General features: G+C 39.2%; 1 protein-coding gene across 1 annotated transcript in view; it reads right to left on the bottom strand.

The window, feature by feature from the left end:
* Positions 1-1,799: 1,799 nt before the first annotated feature.
* Positions 1,800-14,525, bottom strand: part of vstm2b (V-set and transmembrane domain containing 2B) — a 32,584-nt gene continuing 19,858 nt past the window's right edge. Inside the window, exon 5 of the mRNA XM_062419443.1 lies at positions 1,800-1,888. Within this exon, the coding sequence (XP_062275427.1) occupies positions 1,800-1,888 (89 nt within the window). The remainder of the gene's footprint in view (positions 1,889-14,525) is intronic.

The following is a 14,525-nucleotide window of genomic DNA, read 5'->3' on the forward strand; positions in this document are numbered from 1 at the left end:
AGAAATCCTCATAACTACTATCTTATTAAAACCATTAATTATTCATTTCATTTCAATAGATACGACTCAAATTTGCCTCAATTGACATAAATATGTAGCACCTATACAAAAGTATAACATTTCAAAATGTTTTAATTTTTGTACATTTTGGGCCACTTTAGGAAAAGTCATCAAATTTCAGAGTAAAAGACATTTGGGGTGTTTTCATAGCTGTCAAATGTCAAAACGGGTCATATTTCACCTGAACAGTATGTAAGGATTCAAATCATTTATGTTCTACTTCTTATCCCCTTTTCATAAATGTTGCTGAAATCACACAATATCTTATGTGTAAAATGTTCATTTTGTCCTGAAGCGATTGCTGGAAATCTCTTTCTCTGGGGAGCTTGAAAGGGCTCATTAAGTTCTCTGGAATTTTGATTTCTTTTTGTGCAAGCAGACTCTTTAAACTGGCATTAAAAGTCAGAGTTCACCAAAAATATAAGAATTCATGAATATCCACAGAAAGTTTTATGCAAATCGGGACATTCATTTTTGAGAAACCTAAAGTTTTGATCCAGGGAAAAAGTGGACGAGCTAGAAAAGAGGGTCGGGGGGTCACGACACCATTATCAGTACCTGACAAGTGATGAAAAAACGCCATCAAATCCTTCCTCTCATGGAGTGGACATGAAACTCTGAGTAGTCCACTGAAGATTAATGTCAGTAATTTCCTGAATCGTCCCGTTCTGAATAACCGTCTACCGTGAAAGAAAGCCATTAACATGTGACACCTTTTGAAATCTACCTTTTTATTACAAAAACAATAAACCTTCATCTCAGTTGGCGTAGGCAAGATACCAATAAATCATTTTTTTAAGTCTCATAGAAATGAAATGTCTCACTTTGATCACCATATATTTAATAAAAATAAACATTATTGGAGGTGATTGACAACAACAATGGTAAGGTGTGCCTTATCTTAATCAAAATATATCAGCTTATTATTTGTTGTTTACATGATGGAACACAGCTATGAGAACAAAAGTCGGTGTGTGTGTGTGTGTGTGTGTGTGTGTGTGTGTGGGCGGGGGGGGGGAGGCGGACAGAACATACATTAGACTAACACACTGTCTGTAGAATGAAGATGTCTTGTATGGCTACACAGAAGTATGTAAATGATTGACGGGTCATGCTGATCGAATCACCTCCCCCTCCCCCCCCATTCCAACGAAATAAGAACAAAAAAGGTGGAGATCACATGTCATCTTTTTTTTTTTTTTTTTTTAGAACAAATGACTACGTTCAGATCAACAACGGGACTCACATATCAGTGATGTTGTGTTTGTGTGTTGTCAGAATTCACAGTGGAAATGCTGCAACAGAAATATGACGGTGGACTATCTGAAGAGGGCCATGCGTGAAGCAGGTGCTATGCAAAGTAGAGGCGGCACTTCAGTGTGTGGCCGCGCTGTATAGGCTTGTGTGTGGATCAGTAGTAGTGACGCTCCCATCGTTCACCATATGCACTTTTTCTCTCCATGTCCACACTCTGCTTTGTCCACAGTTTCAAGTCTGAGGAGCGTTCCTATCTCCTCTGTTTTTTCAATGAGTCTCTTCTCTTCGTCCCTTGTCCCGTGACGTCTCCGTATTCCGTTGCTTTCGCTCCCTTCGGTACGCGTGTCGCAACGGCATACATTGATTATTTTCCCCCCTCCCCATCCCTCTCAGTGAGCGCTAACTGCTGCTGCTTGGTTTTCTTGTTTGGTATAGAAAGTGAGAACGTTTGCAGGTCGACGTATATTTTGGTTGAAGTCTCTTCAGTGGGCCAACAGGAAGGGGAGGAGCTTATGCAGGAACAGGAGAGTGATGCAGAGGAGGGGGTCCATGGTGCTCATTATGCTGCATCCTGGGTGGAGAGAGAGACACAGGAGGAGGAAAGAGAAAGAAAGGAGAACATTAGGACAGTGTTATATGAGTCACACTTGTTTAATCATGCTGCTAAAGACTCAGGAGGGATCTCCGCTGACTTATAATTGCCATATTCATTTGCATATGATGGTATTATCAATCAAAATTAGGGTTTGACAGTAACTAAGGGGGGGGGGGGGGGGGGGGGGGGGGGGGGCTTCACAAAGCTGGTCCAGGAGATTTACCACCAGTATGTTTTTCATTTTGATATAATGGCTATTTTTTATTTATTGGGGCCAGATTGTGATCACTTTTATTGACTATTTAGCCACATTCTTGATTTATGCTTTAATGGCAGCATGTTTAGAAGACTTTGAGGATAAGGACTAAACAATCTGGAAAATGTAAAGCTATTGTATGCATGAGTTTGATCGGAGAAGCATTCCATCCCTGAAAAGGTGCTATTTCTAATGTAACTTGGTGTTTTTGGTTTCTGAAAGTTGAAAAACAATAACATAACCGTAATGATTTTTAAAAAATGATCGGGCTTAAATATAGAACATTCAAAAGTGTGTAATTACTAATAGAATAGAATAAAAATCTGTGGAATTCTGCAGCTTTTTTTCTTTGCTTGTAATGTGATAGATAATATGCATTTAATATAACAAAGATTGTATTAAATAAATCAGAGCTCAGCTACATGGTTCTGGACATGAACAGCAATTTTGCCCACTAATATAAAACACATATCTCTTCTCATCTCTCTCCATATTACTCTGTTAGCTACTATGACTGCACAGATAGTGAAGTGTGGTTTTATACGATACGATACGATACAATTGATACGATACGTACGATACGATACGATACGATACGATACGATACGATACGTTCGATACGTTACGATACGTTACGATACGATACGATACGATACGATACGATACGATATGATTAGGATATACTTTATTGTCCCTTCGGGAAATTTGTCTTGGACTTCAAGGCTGATACATAAATAAATTACAATATATGTATAAACAATACAAAAACAACACATAGAACATCCACACATTGCACGTACCCCACACTTATATGACCAGTGTGGCCAACCAATCACACAAAGTCATGTTTGATTGGCTGAACTTTTGTAAATGCCTCTGACACATTATGAGCAAACATTTGAAACTATTTTATAGGAAGAGAAAAGATGTAATGATGTAAAAATACTGATTTTTATGATTGATTAATTTCACTGGGTCTTAATATTTTGAGTTTTACAAGCAGCTATGTATTGGTGGAAAATCTGCAGAAATCTGCACGTGCAGATTCTGTGTGTGCTAATGATACGCAGTTTATTTGCTAATTATAAAACAAATAGCCTAATTATGAATATACTAAAAATGTCATGTTCCAACTTTCAGATGACAATAACTTGTATTCCAGGATTTCCATGTTGGAATGTGACAGCGATTCATTAGATCAGCTGTATGCAGCCGGTTAACCAGCAGCCTGTTCAGTGTTCCTCACAGCCTGATAGCTCAGTAGTGGCACGGTGGCTCTACATCACAGCCTGTTGTGACCACAGATGAAACACTATGTGCACCTGGCGCGGTGTAGAGCGGTGTAACAGGTCTGCAGGCTGTACACAGGATTCACACCCAGACTCCAAACGCTTGTGCCAGTGAAATGTTTACCAGCCAAAATCAGCCTGTTCTGGCTCTTACTTCTGATATAGTGTTCACATTTCACTGGCAGTAAAGTTTTTCTACATTTGTAACACTGCAGCCGTCTTTGAAATGAGTGGATTACTGGTGCGCTACTGCACCAGAGCTTTCCTTATAGAGAAATGGGGGCGTGGTAGTATCAGTTTAGAAATGATACACATGGATAAGAACAAAATTGTGGTGCGCACGTCATGAATCTGATGGTAATTATGTGCACACACTTATTTTGTGCATAAGTAAGAACATTTCTACGTGCCTAGTTAGTGAATGAGGCTGAATGTGACTGATTTTTCCTCCTATTCTGACAAGGTGACATTCAATGCAAAACTTATGTTTAAGTGCTACATGTTGCAGCTTCCCCATAAGTGGCTGGCCCAGACACCACAGCAAAACTGTCAAATTACATCATGTCCCTTTTTTTCACATTGTGGGCAGACACAGGTGCAGTCCTGTATTATTATTTGTAAGATGTTTTGTTTTTCAGTAAAACATCAGATTTAGTTCTAAGATTTATAAGATGTACTTTCTGTCAATGACCCAGAATATTAGCTCAAGAGTTAAAACCAGACCTCATGTAAAGCTGGACACCTGTTTGTTTTAACCCTCAATTCCTCCATATACAGTATCTGTCCACATGTCTCCTCTTTTTAAATCTTTGCCTTGCTTTGTCCTTATTTTACCTCAACCTAGTAGAGACAGAGAGAAGCTGTAGGGCTCCTCCAGAAAAACTCCACTTCCATCCCCCTCCTGGTTCAACCAGCCCAACAGCCAAACCATTCACACACAATAAACCATCGGATGTAAACTCTTACTACTTAAGAGTAGTAAGAGTTTAGTCTTTAGTTTAGCTTTGTTTTCTTGTATTATAATTGGGGTTTCTCGTTTTTAATTGTATGTTTTAATGTTTCCAGTTTTGAGTGTTTAACAGTTTGTTTTAATGTAAAACACATTGAGTTGCCCCTGTGTATGAAATGCACTACATAGATAAAGCTGCCTTAAAGTTACACATTCAGAAAGATATCTGTCAAAGAGAGACACATTTTCTGTCTCAACTGTCCCAATACAATATATTTGTGTAATCCACATGTCCCCCCCCCCCCCCCCCCCCCCCCCCCCCGCAAAGCCCATTACAACCTGCATGGAAATAGAATTAGATTTGTTAAATAAATAAAACTAGCAAAGTGAGGCAAGACTACAGTGAGTGAAATACCTTTAGTAGAACTGCATAAACATAAAAAAAAAGCCAAAGTGTAAACACAGCTATACAACATAAAATCCTGTTAGTATGGATGAAATGGGCAGTGTGTGTTGACTACAGTATATTCAGTGCCAGGCTAGTGAATCCACCACCTGCTAAGGAACACATACAGGATAAGCACAGATTATTTTGTCGGGTGGGTCTGATGGAATCTAACCCTGAAAAAAACAACACAGTTCTTCAATAAGCCGTCCTTAATGAGATATTCCTTTAAAATGTTCTCCCTGATGTAAATTGGATTTTGGTGAAAGTATCATAAAAATAACTGTGGCCGCTATAATAAGATGAAGACTAATACCTGACAGTGTAGAAATTGACCGCTGGAGTTATTTCAGGCATTTTTAGAAAGATGAAACTTAAAAGCTAAATGAGTCTCCAAATCCACGATAATTGGTATTGTGTTTCTAGTCTTTAATTCCTGAATGTGTTAAAGAGGAAAATTGAATGGTGATAGATAAATGAAAGGCTGGCTTGTTAACCTGATCATACAGTCTGTCAGTGAGGTTGTACTGGGAGAACGCCTGCTGATGGGTTACCAGGAATCCCTCCACCCAATCACTGGACTGACACATCTGACGCAATCAGTATTATCTAATAGACTTGTGCGTGTTACCCTGTGTAACCCCTCTGGCGTCTCTCTTTGGAGTGCATATTTTTGGAACTGACGGCCCACGAAGGCAACTCCATCTGTTATTATGGCCCGCACTTTAAGTTACAGACTGTTAGGGATGTACGGCCGTAATGAACGAAACAAACGGGAGCTTCCATGTAATTATATCTGGACAGAAAATACAAACCGTTCAATACTGGTGTCAGGACAACAGAGTGACCGATGGTAAATGTTACAGTGTTGTCTTAATGTTATCTAAGAGCAAATCCAGCTGTACTGTAAACAAACGGCTCATTCTGTCCGGTGCTGCGGTGCTCAGTGCAGTGAAGTCAGCTGGGCTCATTTTTGAAGCAGATGGCGTTGCAGCCTCCTCGCCGCCCGCTGTGGTTTGTTCTTCTGCCTCACACACCAGCCGCTGACTGACAGGCTTCACCACCTCTGCACACCATGGAAGTGTCAGTAAATGCAATTAAAAAGCCCTTTTAATTAATGTGACGTTCTTCAAATATCACATTTGTCCAAATCTAAATATATTCAGTTTATTATGATGTATGATACACACACAAAAAAAACAACTTCAAATCATAATTTCTGAGAGGCTGCAACAAATACATTTTGGATTGTATCTTAATTATTTTTTTTAAATCAAAATAGTTTCCGGTTGATTAGACCTATCAATGAATCAGTGCAGCTATACATTTTTGTCCTCTTGTCTTCAGCAGAAATGAGCAGTGAACACAAAACAATGTCAAAATAGTTGGTTTTCTGCTGTGTCATCACCATTCATATCTATAGAACCAACGTGTTATGATTAAATTGTTAAAAGAGCACATCATTGTGTTACAGCAGGACAAAGTTCTTCACAGATCTAGCCTCTTAATTTTGCTCTCAAAGTGCACAACATTGAGGCATTAAAAATAAGCTCATGTCCTACAGATTTTAACTGGCTAAATAATTGTATTACGTCTCTAAAGTGGAATGAATGAAAAGTGGAGTTGCATTCACTATTAGTTAGGGGTTAGGGTTAGTCAGTAACTTTATTGTCCTTTCTCGCTCAGGTTTTTCCAATGTGTTGTTCAGTTTGTCCACTCTCATATTTTGGATATTCAAATATTCCAGTTCTAGTGTGTATGTATAACTGTAAATCATGCAAAGATAATGCAGTAGAGCCCCAGGTTAAACATATAGACCTGAACATGTGTATAATATGACCCTTTAGTGAAAGAAAATTAACCAACAGCAGTCATGTTCTGAAGTTTTCAGGCAAATATGCAACATGAGGGAGAGTCTCCTCTCTGTTCCAGTAAAACAATGAACTGATATGAATCTAGTTATGACCAAATTGTACTTGGATCTCGTTATGTTTATCCCACACATCCACAGGTGTTGTTAAAATGACTAAAATGTAGTGAGTCTTGTAAATGTAATTCTCAGATGATCTTCAATATAGGGCCATTTGTCAGTATACTGCACCTAACCCTAACCCTAACCCTAACCCTAACCCTAACTCTAACCCTAACCCTAACCCTAACCCTAACCCTGCGGCTACTTCAATATGTTCCATGTTTGCTTCATCTTAAGTCAGTCGGATATAATCCATCACTTCCATCACTTGTACAAGGTGAGATCTCTGGACATGATTCCTATGTCTGGTCAGTCTGATTATATAACTCAATGAATCATCATGCGTGTAAAGCTAATGCTGCTCTGGAGACATCTGCCATGGCAACTTAACATCAGCCAATGATATGATGCCTGTCCTAAACATGTCATAACAAGTTTATTGCTGTATCAAACACAAATACACTGTTTTATATTAAACTGTCATATCTGGGATGCTATAGCACTAAACGTGATATTTTTAACCAATTACGCATCATGACACAGAGTTAAAGTCATGTTCATGTCAGTTTTCACAGCCTAGTTTTGATCTCGTTGAGTCAGCTTTATGTAAATCCTTTCCAATAGCATTACCCATTTAGTTGCAGACAAGTGAAGGCAGCAGACCAATATGGAAAACTCTGGTGTACTTAGAAAAATCCGACAAACCAGAATAAATGAGTGTAGAAACGTAATGCCCTAGGGCCCACACTGAAAAGAATCCAAATGATGTGAATCAAATGTTGCGCCCTTCACAGTCATCACATTTCAACTGGAGGTTTCCAGAACAGACCTATAGAAACAGACCCTTTGGATAAGCACAGCCAAAACCTACTAGAATAGACCTGAAGATAATTAGACCTGATTAAAAATGCAGTCGAGCCGAACGAACCCTCGCAGAGAGAAAACGCAGACACTGAGAGGAACATAATGTACTATCAATCAACAAGCAGCTACATAACATGGATGTTTTCCAAATGAAAAGGTCATAGAAACAAATGTGTGTGCATCAAAGACTCATTTACAGATATAACTGACAGACCTGATTTCACTTCCTGCACCAACAATACACACTTAAGCCAACTGGATTGTAGATAAACAGAAGATACAATTCCCTTCTATCTACAGCCCAATTATATGTCCAATTAAATTCACGAGTAATTGTCACTTTATGGCATACGATTGATTTCTTTGAGTATTTTCTCCTGCTGTGATTATGACCAGGAACTTGGCTTGGTTCTTGAGGAGTTGAAGCATTTATTTACTGACAAAGTGTACCTTAAACTAAAATCACTGCTACATTCACAGTTTTACTGCCAATTTTATTTTCTGCCAATCAGCAGCACCTGCCAACCACCTTCACACACACTACACATGCTCAAACACTCAGTAAAACAAGACCCCTACAAGACCTTGCCAGACTGAGCACAATTGAGATCTGATCCGACTTGAGTCTTGGGTCAGGTTCTAGTTGCTCAGAGCTATTTTCTGGCAGCTTGTGGTGAACAAATGGTTTTACGTGAAATTCACCTCAGTAATTGATTTTAAAAGTGTTGATTCTAGATGTCACCATACCACAAAAACGATATCGACGCTGTACTTCAGGGATGTTCAATGTTCCCCTTAAGCTAAAGAGGTTCCTGGTGTATATTGTGCAGTAAGGCACTACCAAGCACTGGTATCTATCCAAAAAGCAACACAATATCCCCACCAATAACAAAACCACAAGCCTTGAGCTGGAACTGTTTTACCCTTACTAGACACTTGATGACACTTCATAGACCTTAATGACGTCTGCTGTGAGATTCTTTGGCATGGATTTACATCGTTCCAGCTACGACCAAAATCCAAATTCTTAGAAACGATAAAGACAATTTATAGTGGAAATGTGCCTAAGAAGTATGAACACAGCCACTCAATCACCCCAATTCCATGACGCCACACTGACTCAACCTTTCTGCTACTGATCACTACTACCACTATCACTGCTGTTAAAACATGTCAGAGTCGGCTGCTTAATATAACACGTAAGACAAAGGTGGAAGATACAAGAAGAATTGCTTTACCTAATTTCTTTTTTCAGTACAAAAGGTGCTCAGAATTGGTATTCTAAAGATTAGTTCAAAACTTTATGAAGCTTTCCAGGTTGACAACACCTTTTGTAAAAACTAGTGGTGAAAAATGTCCATCACTGTTTTTCCACATCCCAAGCTGACATCCTCAAATTTTTCATTCTTGTCCTGACCAACAGTCAGCTAGAAAAAAATATTATTATTTTAAAGATGAAAGTTTGAGATTGTTTCTTAAAGAATGACTCAGTACCTCTGGTGGTGCTATTTAACCACCATCAGTCCACTCAGGTCGAACTGCGAATTCTGTAGTGCAGCTACCAATGTTCTGGGGCCCATGATTACACTGATAAAGCTACAATATAGTTTGCAACACTAACTGCAGCAACACGCAAGACTGCAGTGCACCCTTTGATCCCCATATACAGAATATAATATTTTTTATAGATTCAGAGTAGCGCATGGAAGAGACATTAATTAATTATCCCTTGTTTTAATTAATAATCCATCAAACTGAATTATGGAAAATGTGCTTCTCTAATCAGGAATGAAAGTTACAGAAAAAAATCCAAGATTAATTTTACTTTGTAGTTTTTGGAAGGCAAAATGCTTAATGCAAAGTTCTGTTGCAATTGAAAGTAATCGATCTACTAAAGGAAGGACTCTGTTTGTATGTATGTCCTTCACATATCTCTTGAACCCTTCATCTGATCTCATTCACACTTTGCATGTGCATTGCTGGGGACCCAAGGAAGTGCGGTGTAGAATTTGATGCACGTTCAATATTAACACATTTTGAATAAACAAGTGATCAGCGAGCCAGGTTTTGGGCTCTGCGACTGCATGTTGAGCACAGGCAGAGCTTTACAACCCTGCCATGAGAGAGATGGGGGAGGATGCTTCTCTCTCATCTGGTCCGATAATGTTAAAAGATAGACTTTGTTGTCGGCTTGCCGACTCATTTTAAAAAAAACAAGAGAAAAAGAGAGAGAGAGGGCGAGCGAGCTGAAAGGACATGCACAGACAGAGAGACAGACAGCGGTGGAAAGCTTTTTCTGAAAGAGAATGACATAAATATGTTATTTTCTGATTGTTTCATGGTGGTTATGTTCTAAAGCAAAAATAAACAACCATCAAACACTAAACAGATGATTTACTGTGGAGACAGACGCTCTTAGCTTCTGTGTAATTTCCCGTCTCTTCTCTGTTCTCATTCATTCATTACATCCAACTGATGCAGCAGTAAATACAAAGAACAGAAAAGAATCTGCTGTTTTTTCCCCTCATGTGTCAGTGCTGAGAGAGAGAGAGAGAGAGAGAGAGAGAGAGAGAGAGAGAGAGAGAGAGAGAGAGAGAGAGAGAGAGAGAGAGAGAGAGAGAGAGAGAGAGAGAAATGGGCATTTATTTATTGGTCATTATTTCATTTTTAAATGCAGCCCTCATTATTCTTGAAATGAGACTCACCGCATCTTTGTCTAATAGACTGTTAATTTCTTTCATGTTGCTGGCACTCATTCACACCTCACATTAGCAGTATCAAGAGCCCAATACACAATGATTGTAGTTAAACGAAGCAAATACTTCCATTTTACTTTGTCCCATATGTTCAGAATCTGTGGCAATTGTGAAGCACTACAGACGATGCACAAATACTATGAGCAAACACAGCATGAGCAGCAGGTGTAACAGATCAGCAGCAGCAGTGAGTTACAAGTAATTTATGCTCAATGTTATACAGATACAGATGGAACTTTCTGTCTGCAGTCTATGTTCATTTCATCCATATTTGTGCACATTTTTGGAGAGCTTACAGATATAGTTGAAACAGAGCGGTACCACTGGAAATTGTGGGGGCCAGGTGTAGCCAAGAGCTCAAGAGAGACCAATGGCGGAACTTTTTGAGGAGAGGTTGTGCAAGTTGTTGAGAAATTATGAAATATGTATGATGTTACCTCACCCAATAAAACTATAGAAACCAAATGTGAGTTGGAAGGTAGCGAAGTGGAGGTCTGCACAAGACCAATTCATTGGAGCCAATAACAAGTCCATGAGCAAACAGAGTAGGGACGCTGCTGATGGGGTGAATTCACCAATTCATCACTGAGCAAAGGCAGCCAATTACCCAAATAATGTCATGGTAAGTATCATATCCAACATTGTGGTATCTGGAAAACAGCTGGACATTTTTTTAATATGGTGCCATATTCTATGCTGACAGCAACTAACGGATGGATACTACATTTAGACCTAATATATTTTAAATGAGCATTTAAAAAAATGCAGATGTTGATTTTTTTTTTTTAAAGACAATTTACTTTTTTTGGCATTGGAATAGTTACTGTTTAGAAAAGTACACACACACACACACACACACACACACACACACACACACACACACACACACACACACACACACACACACACATTGACTACTGATTAAATAAATATAAATTGCACAAAAAAAAAAACTTGGCACCTATTGTTTCACACTGCCAACTCTTTGCATGTGTTTTCTTTGTCATTCTAGCCACCTGCACATGAAGGAGAGGTGGGTACTTGAGGTTTGCATGCTGTCAATCATCCTCCTTCACCTGCATCAAGCTCTATTGGTAATGTACAGCATCTTCCTTTGATGTGACAAGCCCTCCTCCTCCTCCTCCTAGTCCACCTGGGACATTATCACATGAGAAAAAGAAGAGAAAGCCAGAAACAAAAATCCAATCCAGCTGACACTGCATTACTCCAAAGACTGGAAGTGATAAAGGCAAACACAAAAACGATCAAGACCCTCCTAAACACGTATTTGCTAGAGTTTCCTGATGCTGATGCCAAACTCCTAGTAAAAGAAAATACAGCAACTTATGTTTTGTTCTGGGTAAACAATAATGAAGTGTACTGTTTGGGTCTGTGACGTAGATACAGAATACAAAGTAGTTAAGGACCTATCTTAGTTTGGTAGTATTTCTTTAAAGCGTTACCTCAGAGTTCAGAAAAATGTGAAAGTGTTACTGCTTTTGTTGCACATGCATGTAAAAAATGTATGTTTCTATAACTGGATGCTTGCACTTTATTTTTTTTATATAAAGGCGCTCACATTGTAATATTATGTACTGTTTACATGAGCTCACGCTGTTATTTCTTGTCTTGATATTCCACTGAATAAAAGTTTCTTACTGGTTTTGTTTTGCATATGTCACATTTGGTAACTGTGATGCTATTTCTCATCATTTTTCGAATTTTTACAAACCAAAAAAAATAATTCAATGAATGGAGAAAATAATCAGCAGATGAACCAATAATGAAAATAATCATTAGTTGCAGTCCTATACAAATAGTTCCTATACAAGAGAAGGTCCACTCTATCCAACTACAACAGTAAAATCCTGCTTTTACATTAATATATATATATATATACACATATATATATATATATATATATGTACTTTACAATAATATATTTATTGTTGTTTTAAAAATGTGTGAGCTGATGTTATTGACTATGTCCATCACTTTTCAAAAAACAATCAAAAACAGCCTTGAGCATCCATTCATTCACTGTTGCTGGTCTAAAACAACTCATCTATAAGCCATTAATGCAAAGTAATCTATCACTTTGATGGTGGTGAACAGTGTATTTATTGTATAAAGATGTGCTATATTGGGATAGGCATCGTCATCAGGATATGAATGACCTATATCGGGATTTTTGGTCATATTGCCCCCATCCCTGTTGCATGGTAACATTTTGCTGGACTTTTACTTAACAGAGTATTTCTACATGTGGTATTATTACTTTCAATGCTGCCTTTGGTTGGATCACAGAATGCCACCATATTGTCATTTTACTTAATTGACAAAACTGTTGAACTCTAAATAAATTCTGTGCTGTACTGAGCTGTTAAGTTCAGGCTTTTGTGGTCTTTTTCGTGTAATGTGCCTCGTTGGATGATATCGTCCTGCCAAATAACCCTTCCCTCATCGGTCAGAAAACCACCCCTGCCCATCAGTCCAGGAGTGATGTACCTTTCACTTTTTGCCTGGAACTGATCTGCATCACAAAGACAGTACCGCAGAGGCAACACATGCCCTTGTGATGTCCTCTGCTGTTTCAACTGGACACTCCAAGGCTCTTCTGAAACTCTTAACCTTGCTGCAAGTATGCTGAAAGCATTCTTCACCACTTGCCCTGCCTTCAAATGCCAGTAATTGTAGATCTGCTGATCAGCTGTGAAGTGCAACCCTGCTAAGACAATATTGGTGTTAGATGTAAAACCTTAGATGATACATTACTACTAAGAACAGTTCATTAAAAGAGTACAATGAAGCAAGCCACAGTACACTTTGCCACCAACAGCAAACTTTAAACCCTGATGAAATTGTGAGGATCCAGTGGCACCAGGTTCATTTTTTTTGGAAATGCTTCATCAGCATAAAACCAGGTGGAGTGATTATCTCAGTCCCAGGCACGAGGAGCTGGGGGTGGAAAACCAAGCTGAGATCCTCGAAAAGACTCCAGCATCTCTGCCAAAAGCTCCCATATCGACGTACCTGAGTTTGTACGTTGCATCTCAGCCTGCCATCGAGATGAAACTAAAGAAACCTTTGTAGGTATAAAAACTGCTGACACTGCTACTGCCACTCTGATATGTTTCCCATCCATATCCCCCACGGCTCCCAAAAATCTCTCCTGATTACCTCCCACTGTTCTCCCTCTGGAAAAGCCACAAACTCATCCCTGGGCTCAATCCTTAAAGCGTGGCACACCTCCCTGACAATACAGCTCACAGATGCAGAACCCAGCTTGTAACCTGCTGCCAAAGCTTGCAGGCTGATCTCTGAAGTGAGAAAGCGGATGGTGACAGCTATAGTTGCTCAGCCTCGCTCAAACAGGCGCACTCTGTGAGTTATCATGCTTGATGTAGGGGGCCATCCAGCGAAGCAAGTTATCGAATGTTCCAGTGGACATCCAAACTGATGGTTGTCTCTCATGGGTAATATCAGGGAAAATATCACATGTCCACATGTCACATAGATGCAGGGGCTCAGACTGTAAGTGCAGACAACTCACAATGACTGTAGTTTTGCATGTAAAATGAAGGAAATACTTCCACGGGTAGGGCTGGGTATTAGTCCTCAATATTTTTAAGGTATCTACCAAAATAAATGGATGCCAAGCAGTATCAAAACGTCTCCCGTCAAACGATACCTGCAATCCATCCTTTTTGCAACCAGAACTAGAAAATATGACTATTTGTGTGGACTTGCTCACAGCCAATCAATGCAAGCGTTCTTCGATTTAATGTGTCATGTGATTGGCCCACTGCCACAGCAGCTACAACCTGTCTGGTGGTGAAGTCGTGGTGAATTTGAGTTAGCGGTTCTGAAGCCGAGATGCCACCTAAACGCTCTAAAGTGTGTTTACACTACACGCCTGTTACACCGGATAAAAGACAGAGCATTAAATGTGGAATGAGTATCGAATGAATTGGTACTTGGATTCATTTTTAAATGATACCCAGCCCTATCCACGTGCAGTTCAAAACCAGTTTGTATTATATGGTCTGAGACATGGTAACTGTGAAGCACTTATATCATAT

This window comes from Scomber scombrus, chromosome 1 (assembly GCF_963691925.1).
Source record: "Scomber scombrus chromosome 1, fScoSco1.1, whole genome shotgun sequence".
NCBI lineage: Eukaryota > Metazoa > Chordata > Actinopteri > Scombriformes > Scombridae > Scomber > Scomber scombrus.